Here is a 14906-nt window from a genome sequence, read left to right on the forward strand (position 1 = left end):
AGGTCAGATATTTCAGAAAGCAGTTCCTAGAGGAATACAGTTCTTGCTGGCTAACATATAAACAAGAATATATTGAATTTTATACAGGCTGTCACTTGGAAATGTTTCTATTGGCAACGCAGCATCAGGAATTAAATATGCTTATCTGTCTTTCTTTAAGATCAGTCCGTGCTTGTAAGAACGATTAGAGCAGATGAATCACAATATTTGCAAGCAAAGAAGTCATCAATCACCTGATATCTTGTACTACCTACACCAACATGTTGCAGAAAAGGGGACTTTTTATATAGTCTTCAATTGACCGTACTTGGAAAATTGAAAATAAAAAAAACAAGATTATCCAGGCTAACACTCAGTGCACGGGAGAAAGGGCACTGAGGCAAACAGAGCAGCTGTGGGATATAATCATCTAACCCAGTGTGGTAAGTCATCACCCACTGCCTAACTGCAGAGCACAATGATACTACCTAAGCAATAAATACAACATAACATCACTAATATTAATTAATGTATGGTTCCACGTGAGGATATCAGGGAGAGAATTCTGGGGAGCCTGAAGGCTGCAGCAGCCCTACTCTGTCACTCCTGTGCCTGCACATGCCTGCACACTGTGAGTGTGCTCGTATTGCATCCAGCCCTGGCCAGGGCAGTACAAATATTAATTATGCAATGCCTCACTGCCAGGAAGTTCTAAGGGAAAGAAGATGTAAAGTGAATCATGCTTCCTTTACTCAGAAAGTCTGTCTGACATCAGTAAGTGACTAAGGAGAGACTGCAGCCCACTGCTGTGGGGCAGCAGACGTGCTTGCAGCAGTGTGGTTGGTATCGACCCATTTGGAAAAGAATCAGCACAGAAATGCTTCCTTTCACCATCAAATCAAATACAGCAAAAAGTGAAGAAAGCTGGAATGAGGTTCTACGTGGGACATTCTCAGCCAAAAGGTTTCCAAAAAATACTGTCAAAAGCTCTCTTTGCAGCCACGTCTGCAGCATTGGGCTGTACAGAGAAATAAGCTCACAACCTGGAATTTACTGAAACGTGATTTCCTTCGGGATCTTTAGACCTGGACCACTCAGGATGTACCTGTGGGACAAGAAAGTACGTGGCCTCTCTCTTACTCAGCACTGCTGGTGCCCTGGAAAGAAAAAGGAACCACAGAATCACAGGCAGAGGAATGCAGCAGTTCATGCCTAGCCATGTGCTGTGCCCACAGCTGGGGCAAGCAGGCAGAGCAGCATCCAGGAGAACACAGAGCTCCCCGGCTCCCCATGGACACTCAAGGGAGGTAACACTCCTGCAAGCACAGTTCTCTTTGGGACCATGAAAACTACACTGGAAGGGACGCAGCAACAGCAAGCTCACCCCTGCCCTCCAGCAGCCTTAGCTGTCCCTTTTATTTAAATTCACTTTGCAAAGTCATCTCTGTAAATCAGAGAGTGTGGCCTTCTGCCTTGTGTGCGCTGGGAGAATGCCCGGCTTTCTCTGCACGCTATCAAATCAGGAGTCTGACAATAAACCACAAGAATCTGGACCCATCCACACTGACAGCAGCCCTCCTCCACACCTGCCCTGATTCACAGCATCTGCAGCACAGCTCACACAGCAGCCAGGCTCGGTTCAATGCAGGGAAGTTGCTCTTTAGCCCATGCTATGGACTGTTCTCTCTGCATTAATGAACCTCACAAAGCAATTGCATGGAAGAGCCCTGCTGTTAGTAAATAACATAGGCAGCTGGTAAAGACCTTCAAGTCTTCAAACAGAAAACAGAGCAGTGCTGGGAAGCATTTTTTCCTTGTATTGTTTTCCTTGCTTCGTCTGTTCTTTATGCTGTGCTTAAACTGAAACCATTTTTCAGCCAAAGGTTGTTTTACTGTCCCATTCACTGCTTTGCTTCCTGGGAGAGATGTCAGCAAGTCACACATTTATATTCTTCTCTGCTGTGTGTGAGCTCAGTCATCAAAGGAAATGCATAATGCAGGAAGACTGATGACTTGAAATGTGTCTCATGAATCCATCTTGATTAACTGGTCCAGGAAGGATCTGCCTTAAAAAGAAAGTCCCCAGAAATTATCCAGCTCTTTATTTATACCCTGAGCATCACCAGGAGCCAGGGCAGTGAGTGGGCAGCACAGATTGCTGTCAGACAGTGGAGGAAAGGCTTCCACCTGCATGACTGCCCTCCTCAGGCCTGTCAGCACCATCCAGTTCTCTGCACATCATCTTTCTCCTTCTCTTTTCTCTTTTCCTTTCTTTGCTTTTTCTCTTCTCTTCTGCTCTTTTTTTTTTCTCCTTTCACACTTGAATCCTACACTGAATTATCCCTTCTTAAGCAAAAACTGTTTAAACAATTCATCCAAACTCACCCAGAAATGTGTGACAGCAATGAAAAACTGGCCCAGTTCTCTTTAGATGCAATCCCTGCATGGTCTACAATGCCAGACTGCCTCCTGCTACCAGACTTTATGATTATAAGGAACATTTGCAAAAAGAAAACAACTGCTTCTGAATGACTATGGATCAGCCAAGAGAATGCAAAGTGGCTCCCGTCATTCTAAGGTATGCTGGTGTCATTCTACAGGGAGCAGGAAGTCAAGCATTTCCAGATGGAGCATCTCTAATCTACCAAATTATCTTCAAGCTTGACTTGTCCAGTAAAGTATCATTCCTCACTCCTATCACTTTGTATTAATAAGGAGGGTACATCAGAAAAGAGCCCATCTGCTTCAGTTTCATTCCAGCATGCCTTCAACAGGAGAGGACTTTTCTTCTGCAGAATTATGAATATGTCAAATTTTATTGTAGCAGTAAAACATGAGAATCCTACAGCAAGAGGCAAGGAAGAAAGGGAAAATAATGATGGGAGGATGGGGCAGTGCCAGGCAGGGTTCCATCCTGAAGCCTGATACCCACTTTGTGTGTACAAGTGAATGTGCAGATCCTGCTGGAAAGCTCAGTCCAGCCACTTTAGGCAAACATTTGCTCTTTAGAGAGCTTTCAGTGCAGCAGCTGATTTAAAGGCTTGGGAAACATGCCGCGTAGTGACAGATTCCAGGACTTCAATCAAAGATATGATTAAGGGTTGACCTGATCACAGTTTACAAGGACCAAAACTTCAGTAATGGAATATCTAGTCCAACAAACAGAAGCATAAATCTGATGGAGGAAGGCGAAGCTAGGCAAGTTCAGACCAGAAATAAGCATCGATGAAGTCACCAGGAGGAAGCTGTTATGAATTTACATGTCACCTCTTGCAAGCTGAGCTGGGTAATGGATTAGATGAGAGCCAACAGCTGAGAAACCTCTTAGTTTAACAACTTTTCCCTTTTATGATTTAAGCAAACACATCCTTATTTCCAACAGCTGTGGTATATCCATTCATTACTCACCTGATACTCAGTGATTTTTTTAAGCTGCTGTAAGTCACTCGTGCTTTTGAGCCCTCATTTGCTGCTGCAAAAATCCTTCCAAAGGCTGCAGCTCATATTGTCCTCTGTGGGCAATTTTTATATCAAAAAACTAGACAATTTTCTGTTACATGAGACAGTCTAATTCAAACAAAAATTAATTCAGGGCACTCCTGTGTCTTCCACTATCAATAACTTACATGAGACAATGTTACTGGAGTTTCTTCTGTTTAGTAAACTCGAATCGGAACAGAAAAATCCGATTGGAAGTGAAACTGGAAAGCCAAGTTTTTTGGTGAGTCTACCTGCATCACGGTCTAACTGGTATAATTTTAGAGACTTAAAAATAACTTAGGACATCTCTTTCCAACATTAGAATAGCAGTTTTGCAAGCCCAGGCATCCTGAGATCCTACCAGCACAAAACGCTGGTGCTGTATGCATCCTTCCAACTCCCACAAAACACTTTCAGATCAGTAACTGATGCAAACCTGAGCAATGCTGACCTCAGTTGCACCTTCAGCCACTTTTTAGAGGTAAAAAAATTGACATGAAGAGGCACAGTGAAACCAGCGGGGACACAAAGCAAACAAGTAGGCTTTGCCTGGCTCCCACACAGGGCTCTCTGCTGTCAAAGCTGCTGTGTTGGTGCCCTTCAAATCCATCAGTGCTATTTGCAAAGTGAAACGCTGTTCATGGCTGGACTCAGCACTCACATATATAATAAATATAAAATGGCTTAGGAAAAAGTGCTTACCTCTACTAATCACCTCTGTTCGTATCTTTACTCTTCTTTGCTACCCCTTGCATCAGCAATCTCATGTGCTTATCTGTTCAGCTTCAAAGAAGAGCATTTGCTAAAAGAAGAACCTGGACTAATGTGCCAGGAAAAAGAAAGGCTCAAACACTGTGTGGCAGCTGTCCTTAATTCTTCTCTTTTAAAGACAGGTCACAAAAGGTCACTTATTTTAAGACAAAAATTTTCCTCTGCTCAAGGGAGCCAATGTTCTCCCACTACGGGCAGTAGTCAGCCCATCTCCCTGGCACAGGATAAACAGAGACATGAAGGCAAGGTTATGGTGAAAGAGTCTGTAACATCAAAAGAAAGAAACCCCAGAAGTTTCTAAGCTTGCTGCTCTGACAGTATTGACTGTATTTTTTTCTCTTTGTGCTTGTTAGACAGTGCTTTCAAAAGCTGAGAACAAAGCTTAGGAAAATACAACCCATGAAAACAAACACATCTTTAAGTTGCCAAACCCCTTTGACCTGTAAAAAGAAGAAATACAAAGAGGTAAAAAGAGAGAGAGATGAATGCAACCAGCCTGTGCTGATATACCTGACAAATAACCAGCTGGTGAATGCTACCTGAGGTATCTCGTGGGTACTGGGTGAGTAACTCTGGTTTTCATGAGTTTACAAAAACTGTGGATAGAGGCAGATTTGCCCCAAGGAGAGGCAGGGATGCTCACATGAATGCTCCCTCAGTAGCAATGTCAGAGGCAGACCTTCATGGGATGGGCAGAGCTGAGTAGGATGGCTGTGTCTTTGAGCAGACACGGAGAAGGATGTTCGCCCATGGCCTGAGGTGCAGAATGGTTTCATTTTGTTTGTGAACACAGAAATATTATTGTCTCACCTCGGCAACAGCAATTTCACTGAAAAAAAGGAAGCTGTTCCTGCTGGGAAATGCTAGCTTTCATTTGCTGCTACTTGTCAAATTCTGCTTGTTCTTTACTACAGCTTACTCGACAGCAACCGCTGGGCAAACGAGCAGTGATTAATGCAAGCCAGTTCCTCTTTGTTCATGAATTGTCTCTGACCAGACAGGGGATCTCTCCATCTTCAGATACTCCCATGAATGATTTTTGCATTTCCTTACAAACTCTCTTGCTTAGTGCTTCTGAAGGAACACCAATTTGGAGTGGCAGGAATGGGACAGTAGTGTGCTGCTTCTGATTGTCTGGTTTCATATAGTTCTGAACGAAAATATTGCCAACAGTAAGATTCTCAGGGGGAGTTATCCATAAACATTTCCCAACGTTTGTTTCTAATGTGCCATTTCCATCATTATTTCCCCATACAGAAGGACTCAGAAAGGTTAGGTAGTGTAGCAAAGCAGCTGAGGGTTCACCTGACTTGTGCAGGGCAGAGCCTGTCCCAGCTGAGAGTCTAACCTTTATATAGGATGAAAGTCCTAGAATTAGGACTCCATCCACCAGTGCAGAGGACAGGGAATAGTCCATTTGGAAACATTCAGGTGTTCGCAGTTTTCAGCTCTTAATTTATTTTCTTAAGACCCAGCACTTCCACAAAACCAGGTTGTCCTCTCCACGTTCATGTGTACATGTGGGAATGTGTGTGTGGGCAACGTACACCCCATCCTCTAAGAACCTGACTACAGGGGGGAAGTACGGGGTGTCTGAGGTCTATCTGCTATGTGTGTGAGTCATTGTGAATAAATCACAGCTTTCTACACCCTCTGAAGGTTCTAATCCAGCAATGAGATGTCCTTAGAAGAGGGTGAATGTCGTCGAGATCTCTTGGATTTGAGAAACACACTGTGGTTTAACTCTCCCAGACGGTGACTCCTCATGCTCTGCCAATCACATGTAACATCCCTGATCATCTCTGCATGGAGAGGGCTGCTGCCCTGCCTCACCACCACAACAGTCTCAGGGGATCATCACGGCCGTTCTGCCACCCTCTCTGCATACCCAAGTGGTGAGCAGCTCTGTGGTGGCTGCAGCACATTGCAGGCACTGACTCGACTCCACTGCCTGAACCTTCCCTGTGCTACACCACAAAACTTGTTCCGTCCTTGAAAGGCTCTTTTCCATCTCGAGAAGCACAGTCAATAGCAGTGCCTTCTGGGGCCCCATCAGACCTTGTCATCACAGAGCCCCAGAGCAGCCCCCACAGAGCTGTGTCTGGGAGGCAGCCTCCCTGTGAAGGGCCTGGAGAAATGAACAGTCTTTTGCTCTGAGTTAATTATTTATAACCTATGCTGGCTGAGTATGCAGCCCTCTTCTAGCCTCTGTCCTCTCAGCATTTGTGCAAGGGCTAAGGAAACAAATTAAAGATTGGACAAGTCTGCCTTCTCAGGCTGAAAGTGGGAGACAGCGGTAATCCAAGTCAGAGGGAAGTGCCCTTCCTGGCTCCATCGCCTGAGTATCAGACCACCTCATGCTTTTAACGTATTTATCCCTATGCAGAGAGAAGAGGTGACATCATTCTCATTACCCATCTACATGGGTATGCACAAAAGCACACAGACAGCAGCTACTTTGGAGAGCTTCCCTGCTTAACTCTAATAAAAGGACTTTCATAAACATCTGAGTGCCAGGATGGGGGTTACAGAAAATAATACATATATTTTTTAAATTAGCACCTGGAGTTATAGGCAGCTCTCCAGTTTGCATGTCTCCCCTGCACCATGTAACATTTTTAAGTTTGTAATTACATGGTAGGCACCCAGCTCAGAAGTGCAGGGTCAGTATAAGGGCATTGCAGGGTAATTATGTGTCCATTTCTGTCTTGTAAATTACAGAGTTATCTTGGGACTGAGAGAAGGAGAACAGCAGCAACTGCTTGACTAATTGGTAGTTAAAAGTTTAATTATCCCAGCCCTGATGTGGAGCCTCTCAGATGCAGCTGCAGGAGGAAAGAACAGCATGTAGACACCATGCCCTGCAGATGTGGCTTAGGTGGGACCAGGCCTGGGGAGAGAACACCCCACAGATCTCTGGCTCTTGGAGAGCAGGACCAGCCCCTGAATGTCCTCCTGGATGGAAAGGGCAGGAGCTGGGCTACAGAAGTCCTCCAGCTCCTCTATGGACTGTGGCTATTCCTCTTATTTCTTTCCAACCCTCTATAAGCAGAAACAATTTCCAGCCTCCTAGGAAAAGACAGCATACTGCTCCAGAATTATGGTTCTGCTGCACAGCACAGCTCTGCTTTCAGGCAATGCCTCAGCAGCAAAGGAATAATCCATTCCTTAAAGAAATCCTTAAATCCAACGGTTTCCTTAGAACCATGACAGTCAGATTTGATTTAGCACAAAACTGCAGAATAGTCACTGTAGTGGACCAATAAAAAACACAGGACATGACAGTCACATATTTTCTGTTTACTGGAAGGTCAGAGGGATCTTGGTACATCATCATTAACAAGTATGGGGCTCTCAGAATGGCTGTGAAACACTTCACCTGGAGTAGAGGGAACATCAAAACGAGGTTGAAAGCAGCTAGAAAACTGAACTCGTTACCAATAGTGAACAGTTTCTTGGTGGCCCAACTGAAATGAGCTAGAAGAGCAATGCCAGAAGCTCAGGTGCTCACACCATGCAAAAAAATCATTATCACAACAGGTATTAATTGACAGTTGGCTTAACTGGCTTTGAGAAGACATAGATTGAATCTGGAGGCAAAAAAGCCTAGCAACACTGGAGATGCCCCAGAAATAGTCTTGCTGGCTTAAGACAGAAAACAACACAAGCAGCACACCACAAAGGGATTTGACAATTCTTCTACCCAAAAAGTGAGTTAAAATGACTTCCAACTCAGTAACTATAAATATTGTGTTTTGCAATATATGAGATAACAGTGAAAACATCAAGGAGGGGAAGAAGCAGTACTCAACTCACCATGTTTGCCAAAATGTAGTGGTACCCGTTCCCATTTTTTTCAAGCTTGATGATCTGCAAGAGGGAAACCAAGGATATTTAGCAGAGGCCAACTAAGGAAGTAGAGCTTCATTTTTCTCCCTTTTCGACCATTTCAAATTTCCAATGGTACTGTTCAAAGGTGAACAGGAAGACAAAGCAAAATTCACAGTCTTGTTAGAGGAAGGCCAGATCTTTTGTACATGACATCTGAGAACAAGCCTGAAATTAAGACTCTGTAAGATTTCCAAGTAGATTCTATAGGCAAGGAGAGTAAATTATCTAAACCAACCTGTTTTCTACAGGCTGACAGAAAAAAAAAAAAAAAAAAAAAAGCAGTGCTATTTAAAAAAAAAAAAAAGATTAAACAATATATTTCAAACACTGGAGGAACAAAGCAGAACGCTGGAGCCCATTTGTCCTGTGAGCACAGCTGAAATATGGAGCAAGACTAGAAGAGCTATTTTGCACATTCATCGGCCTATAGTCCCTGCTGCAGACACGTAACTGGGCGAGATGTCAGGAGGTTTAAGCTATATTAGAGCAGCTGTTCTCCTTTAGTGTGCTGGGGCAGCTTCAAACTGCATCTCCAGAACAAAGCTGCCTGAGCAAGTTGCTCAGCAGAGGATTCCCCCTGCATGTTCATTGAGATTATTTATAACTTCCTACTCACGGTGTTGCAACATATGCTCTTTGCCACACTTCGTTCTCCCTGATGCCAACAGAGTTAGATTTATTTTTTTCTCTCTTTCATCATACAACTGCTTACAGATCTGTGATGTTTGAAAGTTTCTATGGTAGCTGGGAAAGTTCCCATGTCTAGGTAGAAAGGCAACATCTGTACAAGGCTGCCTGTGATTACGGGGCAGGGAGTCACAGACTAGATAGCCCCCAAATCACATTCTGCGTTTCCACTGGAATTGCTCTCTACTGATTTCCAGCTGCACTGTTAAATTCTTACCTGATCATTAGAAGCAGGTATCATCTGTTCTTACGTAATCCATGTCCTCAAAACTTATAAAAATCTTAACACCACCACCTAAGAATTACCTGTTTCTGATGGAACTTCACTGCTTCCATAATGTTTCTTTACTGGCAACTCTATCCCTTTGTTTCTACTGCCACATAAATCGATTCTGAACTACTGCCTGCATTGCCAGTGCTGAGGCAAAGTCTGCAGGAATGGTAGTGAGGTGAGGCCAGAAAGATCCTTATTGCCAGAACAGTGGCTGAAGGACTGCCATGCTGGACTGAACCAGAGATCAGTCTGCCCAGGATTCTTCCCTGCTACCAGGCTGGTAGCAGATGTTTGGGAGGCACTAAAGACCAGGACATGCATGTGTGGAGTGATCCTTCCCATAGGACTGCATTCCAAGATTATTGTGAACAAGAATTAAGGGATCTCTGAACGGATTATAAATGAGTTGACTCTCTGTGCAACTGAATCATCTGCCTTAGCCTTTCTCTCATGAAGTGCTCTTGTATGTGCATTAAAACTCTGGTTCCCATTGTTAATGTACAGGTTGCAATTAACTCCAATGAAGACTTCCTTTAGTATCTTACATGATTAATCTCAGGCCCACAGGCTTCACTGCCCCGTGTTTCTCCACATAGGTTGCCTCAGAGGAGTGGAGCACAGGTTGTGGAGGAGTTTGGAGCATTGAGGAAAAAAAAGCAAAACCCTTTTTATACCTAAGGCTATAAGGTATGTGCTTTTGTTATTGGTAGTTTTCCATTGGAGCATGTTTGACTGCCAAATCTGAGAAGCAAAAGCAGGCCCAACTTGTCCTCTCCATTTATCAACTGTGAACTCATGGGAGAAAGCAGCATCTCTGGAGTACTGGGATGCCTAAGAATTACGATCCAATTCCCTGTTTCTCCAGTGTCAACAATAGATGGCATTGGCTCCTTCTGCCCAAACTCTCCCTTTATTATTTCATTAGGTGTCAGAGTCGATGAACCCAAGAGGGCTGTCGACCAGCCTTCCCTAAGCTGTTAATCTTGCAGCCCATCCACCTGAATTATGAGGCTCGCTTCCTGTGCTTTACACAGTTATTTGTGATCTTAATTTATTTTAAAATGCTTGCTCAGTCCTAATGTGTCTGGACGGTGGTAGCAAGCTGAGGTTATAATAGCATTTATCACTAAGGCTGAATGTGGTGAGAGGCTGTGCTGGGCTGCATGCTGATAGCTCACTTGGGCCACCTAGGTTTCATTACCCACTTCTTAATGGGCCAGTTTGACATCTATTAGAGAGAAATCCTCTCAGAGTGAAACAGTAGCAAAGGAGAAACTCCAGTTATTCATTTTAATGAGTGACAGGGAAGAAACAATATAGTGCTTTGATGTAATGCAACCCACCGCTTATTTATCCCATTACAGCTACACGGTGCAGCCCTGTGATATCCCGCCCAGAACTGAAGCCTGGCTCATGAACCAGCAAAGATAAATCATGCCCATGAGACCTGGGCACGGAGGAGAATGAAATCAGGTCATTTTCCATGAATGCTCTGAGTGCTGCCTCCTTCTGCAGCTGTAATCTCAGGGCACGAGGAGCACCATGCTGGAGTGCTGGTGGCTCTTTGTGTTTTGTGCATGTGGTGTGGAAAAGAAACTAAACGTGTGTGCATGTGTCAGGGACTGAACAGGCAGTGCCAGCTCTTCTGCTCACTAGAGAGTGCAAATCCACAACCAGAGAAAGTCAGAGAGAGGCCTGTCAGGGAAAAAGATAAATGCATCAAACCATCCCTGAGAGGTTGAGGCAGTTCTATGAACACCTCAGAAGCTCCAAGAGACAGGGCAAACAGATCAGGGACAGCCACACAGACATGTTGGTGCACTGAGCTGGGAGAACAGAACAAGAACTCTGTCCCTCTTTGGTCATCTGTGTGTTGTGAAAGACCTGGCACCCCCTGTTTATACTGGTGTGGCTACCTCTGCTCCAGAAATCCCCGTGGACTCAGCACAAGAAGTTTAACAAGGATATAAATTGAATCACACAGGTTAAAAGCAACTTAAAGCAGCCCTGTCCCTAGCAGACAGCTATCCTTGGGCACAGCAATGTCAGAATTGCTCTTTCACTTACAAAAGCATAACATCATCTAGTTTACATGGAAATACGTATTTTTAATGGCATTATAATTGTTTTTTGCTTTTTTTTTTTTTTTTTTTTTTTTTTTAGTGCTCTTGCAAATAACTTGAGTTAGACGTAGGTTTACCTCTTGCTCCTGTTATGTGAAGAAATTTGAAATACAGACTTGTTTTCCCACTCACATTAGGCAAACTAGATGATATCTGTCTGCAGGACTTAGCTTTCCTTTGGACAAACCAGATTTAAAGAGACAACATCATTAACCCTAGAAATCTGATACACCCTACAGGAAAGCTTGCAAAAAAAAAGGCAAATTCACTGCCTCACTGCTGTGATCAACTGCACCTGCTCCATGGTCAGGGGGAATACTTTTGCCCCCAAGAATCATCTGGTCCCTCTTTGATGTGATCTTTACTTTGAGGTTAAAACCTGCTTTGTTACGACTTATCACTTAGTAGCACTCGGAGACATCCAAGGATGGATTGTGCTCATTGCTGAGCTGTGCAGCTGATGACATGGCAGTCCCTGCTCCAGACAGCGAGCAGCTGAAGTGTGAGACGGGAGATGACAGGTAGCTTAGACAGAGCGACGTGTGAAGCACGAGGGAAGTGAGCTGGTTCTAAGAGGTATGACAGACAGCAGGAGACACGGCGTGCCTGCTGCTTGGCACTGCTGAGCCCTTCCTAAACCGTGTGGAATGGGATTTGCAGCAGTGGGAAGGCCTTGGCTGTAGGTGGGGCAAGGCACACATCAGAGCTGCTGAGTCCTCTGTCACATATCCTGTCTAGGATATGTGGGCAACATTCTCAAAGGGTTGGAATATTGGCTGGACCTGTTTGAAGCCAGGGGTTGGACTCCATGATCCCTGTGGTCCCTTCCAATTCAGGACAGTCTATGATTCTACCATGATGGGATCTGGGAATGCCTGATCCTCCATACATGGAGTCTGGAGAACCCAGAGTCTGGCAGTGCCAGTTCACACTTCCACTTAATTCACAAGGATTGGGAAAACCTGAGAAAACCTAGCAGGATAACAAAGTGCTACGTCCCGTGTTCACTGCTTGGAGCAGTTAGCACAAAACAAACTCATTGGGGAAGTAGGGGGGTTACAGTGCTCAGAACGTGAATCAGAAAAGTAGGGGACATGGAGATGCAGAGCTCACTCAGCACAAATACACAGGAGCTCCCAGTACTTCTATGGCTTTACGCTTTCCTGAACAACACAAAGGAGAAATACCTGCAATGCATACACACCAAATCCATGACGAGCTGTGATGAGACACAGACCACATCAGAATGGGAAGAAAAACAACTCTGAGAGAAAAAACCCTCCCCATTCTGCATGCAAGCCCCTCCCAGGAGACCCACGCTGACACGACCTTGCTAAGGATGATGTTCAGCCGTTCGGATTCACAGTCCACCACCACCAGTCTCTCCTTCTTCTTCTGCAGCTCCTGGAACAGCATGCGGTAACCCTCTTCTGTTGTCGTCAGGATGTTGACAGCTGTCACCTGCCAGTTCTTCTCGGCTGCAGTGTCCAACACTTTCTGTAGGACTGACAGCCCTGTGATGGGAAGAGAGCAGGACAATAGAGGGAGAACCAGGATGTAGCTGTGCAACAGCATTTTTCTATCCTGACAGCCTGTGTAACTGTCCCAAACTGGGCTGGATACAACAATGCAAGAGCCCAGAAGAACCCCAGCAACCAGATAATAATCTAGTATTTTAGTCACACACAGCTGGGCTAGAATTAATGATTTCTGCCTTTTCTGCACAGGAAGACAGGATGATTCTGAGACTAGTTTTTCTTTGTTATCAGCAGATCAGTCCCGTTGGTCAGGCCCTGCTGTGGAATTCAGATAAGAGCTCTAATCCTGCCTTCTTCTCTGTTATTACCCAAATCTTTTCATTTCTCTGGGCCACAGTTCTTTTCTCGCCTCTATGCTCCTAGGGTTAGGGACTCCCTCAGCGGTCAAAATACATCATCATATTTAGTATCCCTGTCTCTCCTTGTGGCGTCTGATCAGAAAATTTCATAATTTTTTAAAGGATCTTGCCTAAGTTACATGCACAGCCTTCCAGAAGAGGCACACACAGTCAGCACTGCTCTGGAGCCTGCTAGACGGCCCTGTCTATGCAGACCTGTTGCCATATTAAGCATGCCCACCTCTGGAGCCAACAGAAAGCTGGATGGGATGCTTTTATGTCATCTTGTCTCTTAAAGTCATCCTGCCCCTGCAAGAGCTTATGATAGCTTCCTAGGCAGAGCCGTGAGTGACCTTACCTCTGTTCTGTCCTCTAAAAGTCTGCTTTGCTCTCAGCCTTCAAGCCTGGAGCTTCGGAGGCATGTGAGAGCTTTGGAAACTGAATCACAAAGCAATGACTCACTTGCCCTGATCACGATTTAGAAAGTTAGACGATATCTTCCAAGAACCTAACAAAAGCTTTTGTTATTTTGAGCAGACAGCTAATACTCACTAACATGGGGAACCTGAAGTTAACCAAACTACGACTACAAACAACACACATATCATCACAGGCTGTGGGCTCGTTTGACCTTAGCAGCTATTCGTTCGCATTCACAAATGTGAGACTTTTGGGCTGGACAGACTTGAAAATGGGGCCTAATAAATACGAAGAATTTCCCCATTTGAAACCCACACTCTTAAAATGAAATATTTCCCTTGTATGACTCTGTGAACCCATAGTTCAGACTAATGCTTCATCTAGATGAATGTCCCACCGTCAGCAATGGCCAGTAATGGATATTTAGGAAAAGAAAAAAAAATGAGGAAGGCATGGGTAGTCTGTTCTGTGAGCCACCCTCTTCATCTCCCAAAACCTGCACTAAAGTAATTTCTTAAACCAAAGACTCTTCCTTCACTACTGCATTTAACTGCCTGCTAACTCTCCTGGGATACTCGTGACTTACCCCGGTCGGCATCATAAATATACACAAACTTCTGCCAGCTGTAGTGTTCGATGACACTGATGAGGGCATCCTGGAGCTCTGGGCGAAGCTGCAGAACAAACTGGTTGGACGTTTCGACAGGAAAGCTGGGTGTTATGAAACAGACATGGAGAGCCCCGCAGAAAGACGTGAGCATGTTGACGGTCCTCCTCTCGTAAAATCCAAAGATGGCATAGACACCCTTGGAGAACTGTGAGCAGACTGGAGTAAAGAGAGAAAGGGCATGAGAGCAGAAAGACTGGAAGGTTTGTCAGGGACATCATCAAAGTTCACCTTTTCCCTGAAATAAGCTGCAGCCTATCTGGACTAAAGCACTCTTCTCAAAACCAGTGGGACGGGGAATGCAACCTGTGCCATGTGAAAAACAGGCTTGAGGCCATGGGATGCTTTTCCTTGAGCTCCACAGGCCTTCTTCATCCCTGATAGGCAGAAGGGACATAGGAGTGCGAATACACTAACCCCAGGGCTCTGCTGAAAGTTTGGGAAAAAGTGTAGGATTTGAACAAGGGATCACATGAGAAGAAAAGGGTTCACCAACCCCAGACACAGCAGATGTCTGGCATTTGAAGCTGCTTTACTACATATAAGCAGCTAAAGCATCCTATCACAGCCCCAGATGCATTCATGGAGTAGGAAGCAAACATTTGCATGACAGCACAGTGCTCTGTGACCAATGACTTCAGCAGGAAACCAAGGTTTGGCCTAACAAACCAAGACCACCCTGAGAGGGCATTGGTATTGTTATGCAACAGCTACAGCAAAGTTTGTCTCCGTGCATAC

General features: G+C 44.7%; 1 protein-coding gene across 3 annotated transcripts in view; it reads right to left on the reverse strand.

The window, feature by feature from the left end:
* GRIA1 (glutamate ionotropic receptor AMPA type subunit 1) overlaps positions 1 to 14906 on the reverse strand; it is a 166213-nt gene that overhangs the window by 44517 nt on the left and 106790 nt on the right. For all 3 annotated transcript variants that reach the window (XM_031598242.2, XM_031598243.2, XM_090150693.1), the window contains exons 3-5: positions 14088 to 14327; positions 12535 to 12719; positions 8047 to 8100 (exon numbers count right to left, since the gene is read on the reverse strand). In XM_031598242.2, the coding sequence (XP_031454102.2) occupies positions 8047 to 8100; positions 12535 to 12719; positions 14088 to 14327 (479 nt within the window). The remainder of the gene's footprint in view (positions 1 to 8046; positions 8101 to 12534; positions 12720 to 14087; positions 14328 to 14906) is intronic.

Source organism: Phasianus colchicus, chromosome 15 (assembly GCF_987193195.1).
Source record: "Phasianus colchicus chromosome 15, bPhaCol1.hap1.1, whole genome shotgun sequence".
Lineage (NCBI taxonomy): Eukaryota > Metazoa > Chordata > Aves > Galliformes > Phasianidae > Phasianus > Phasianus colchicus.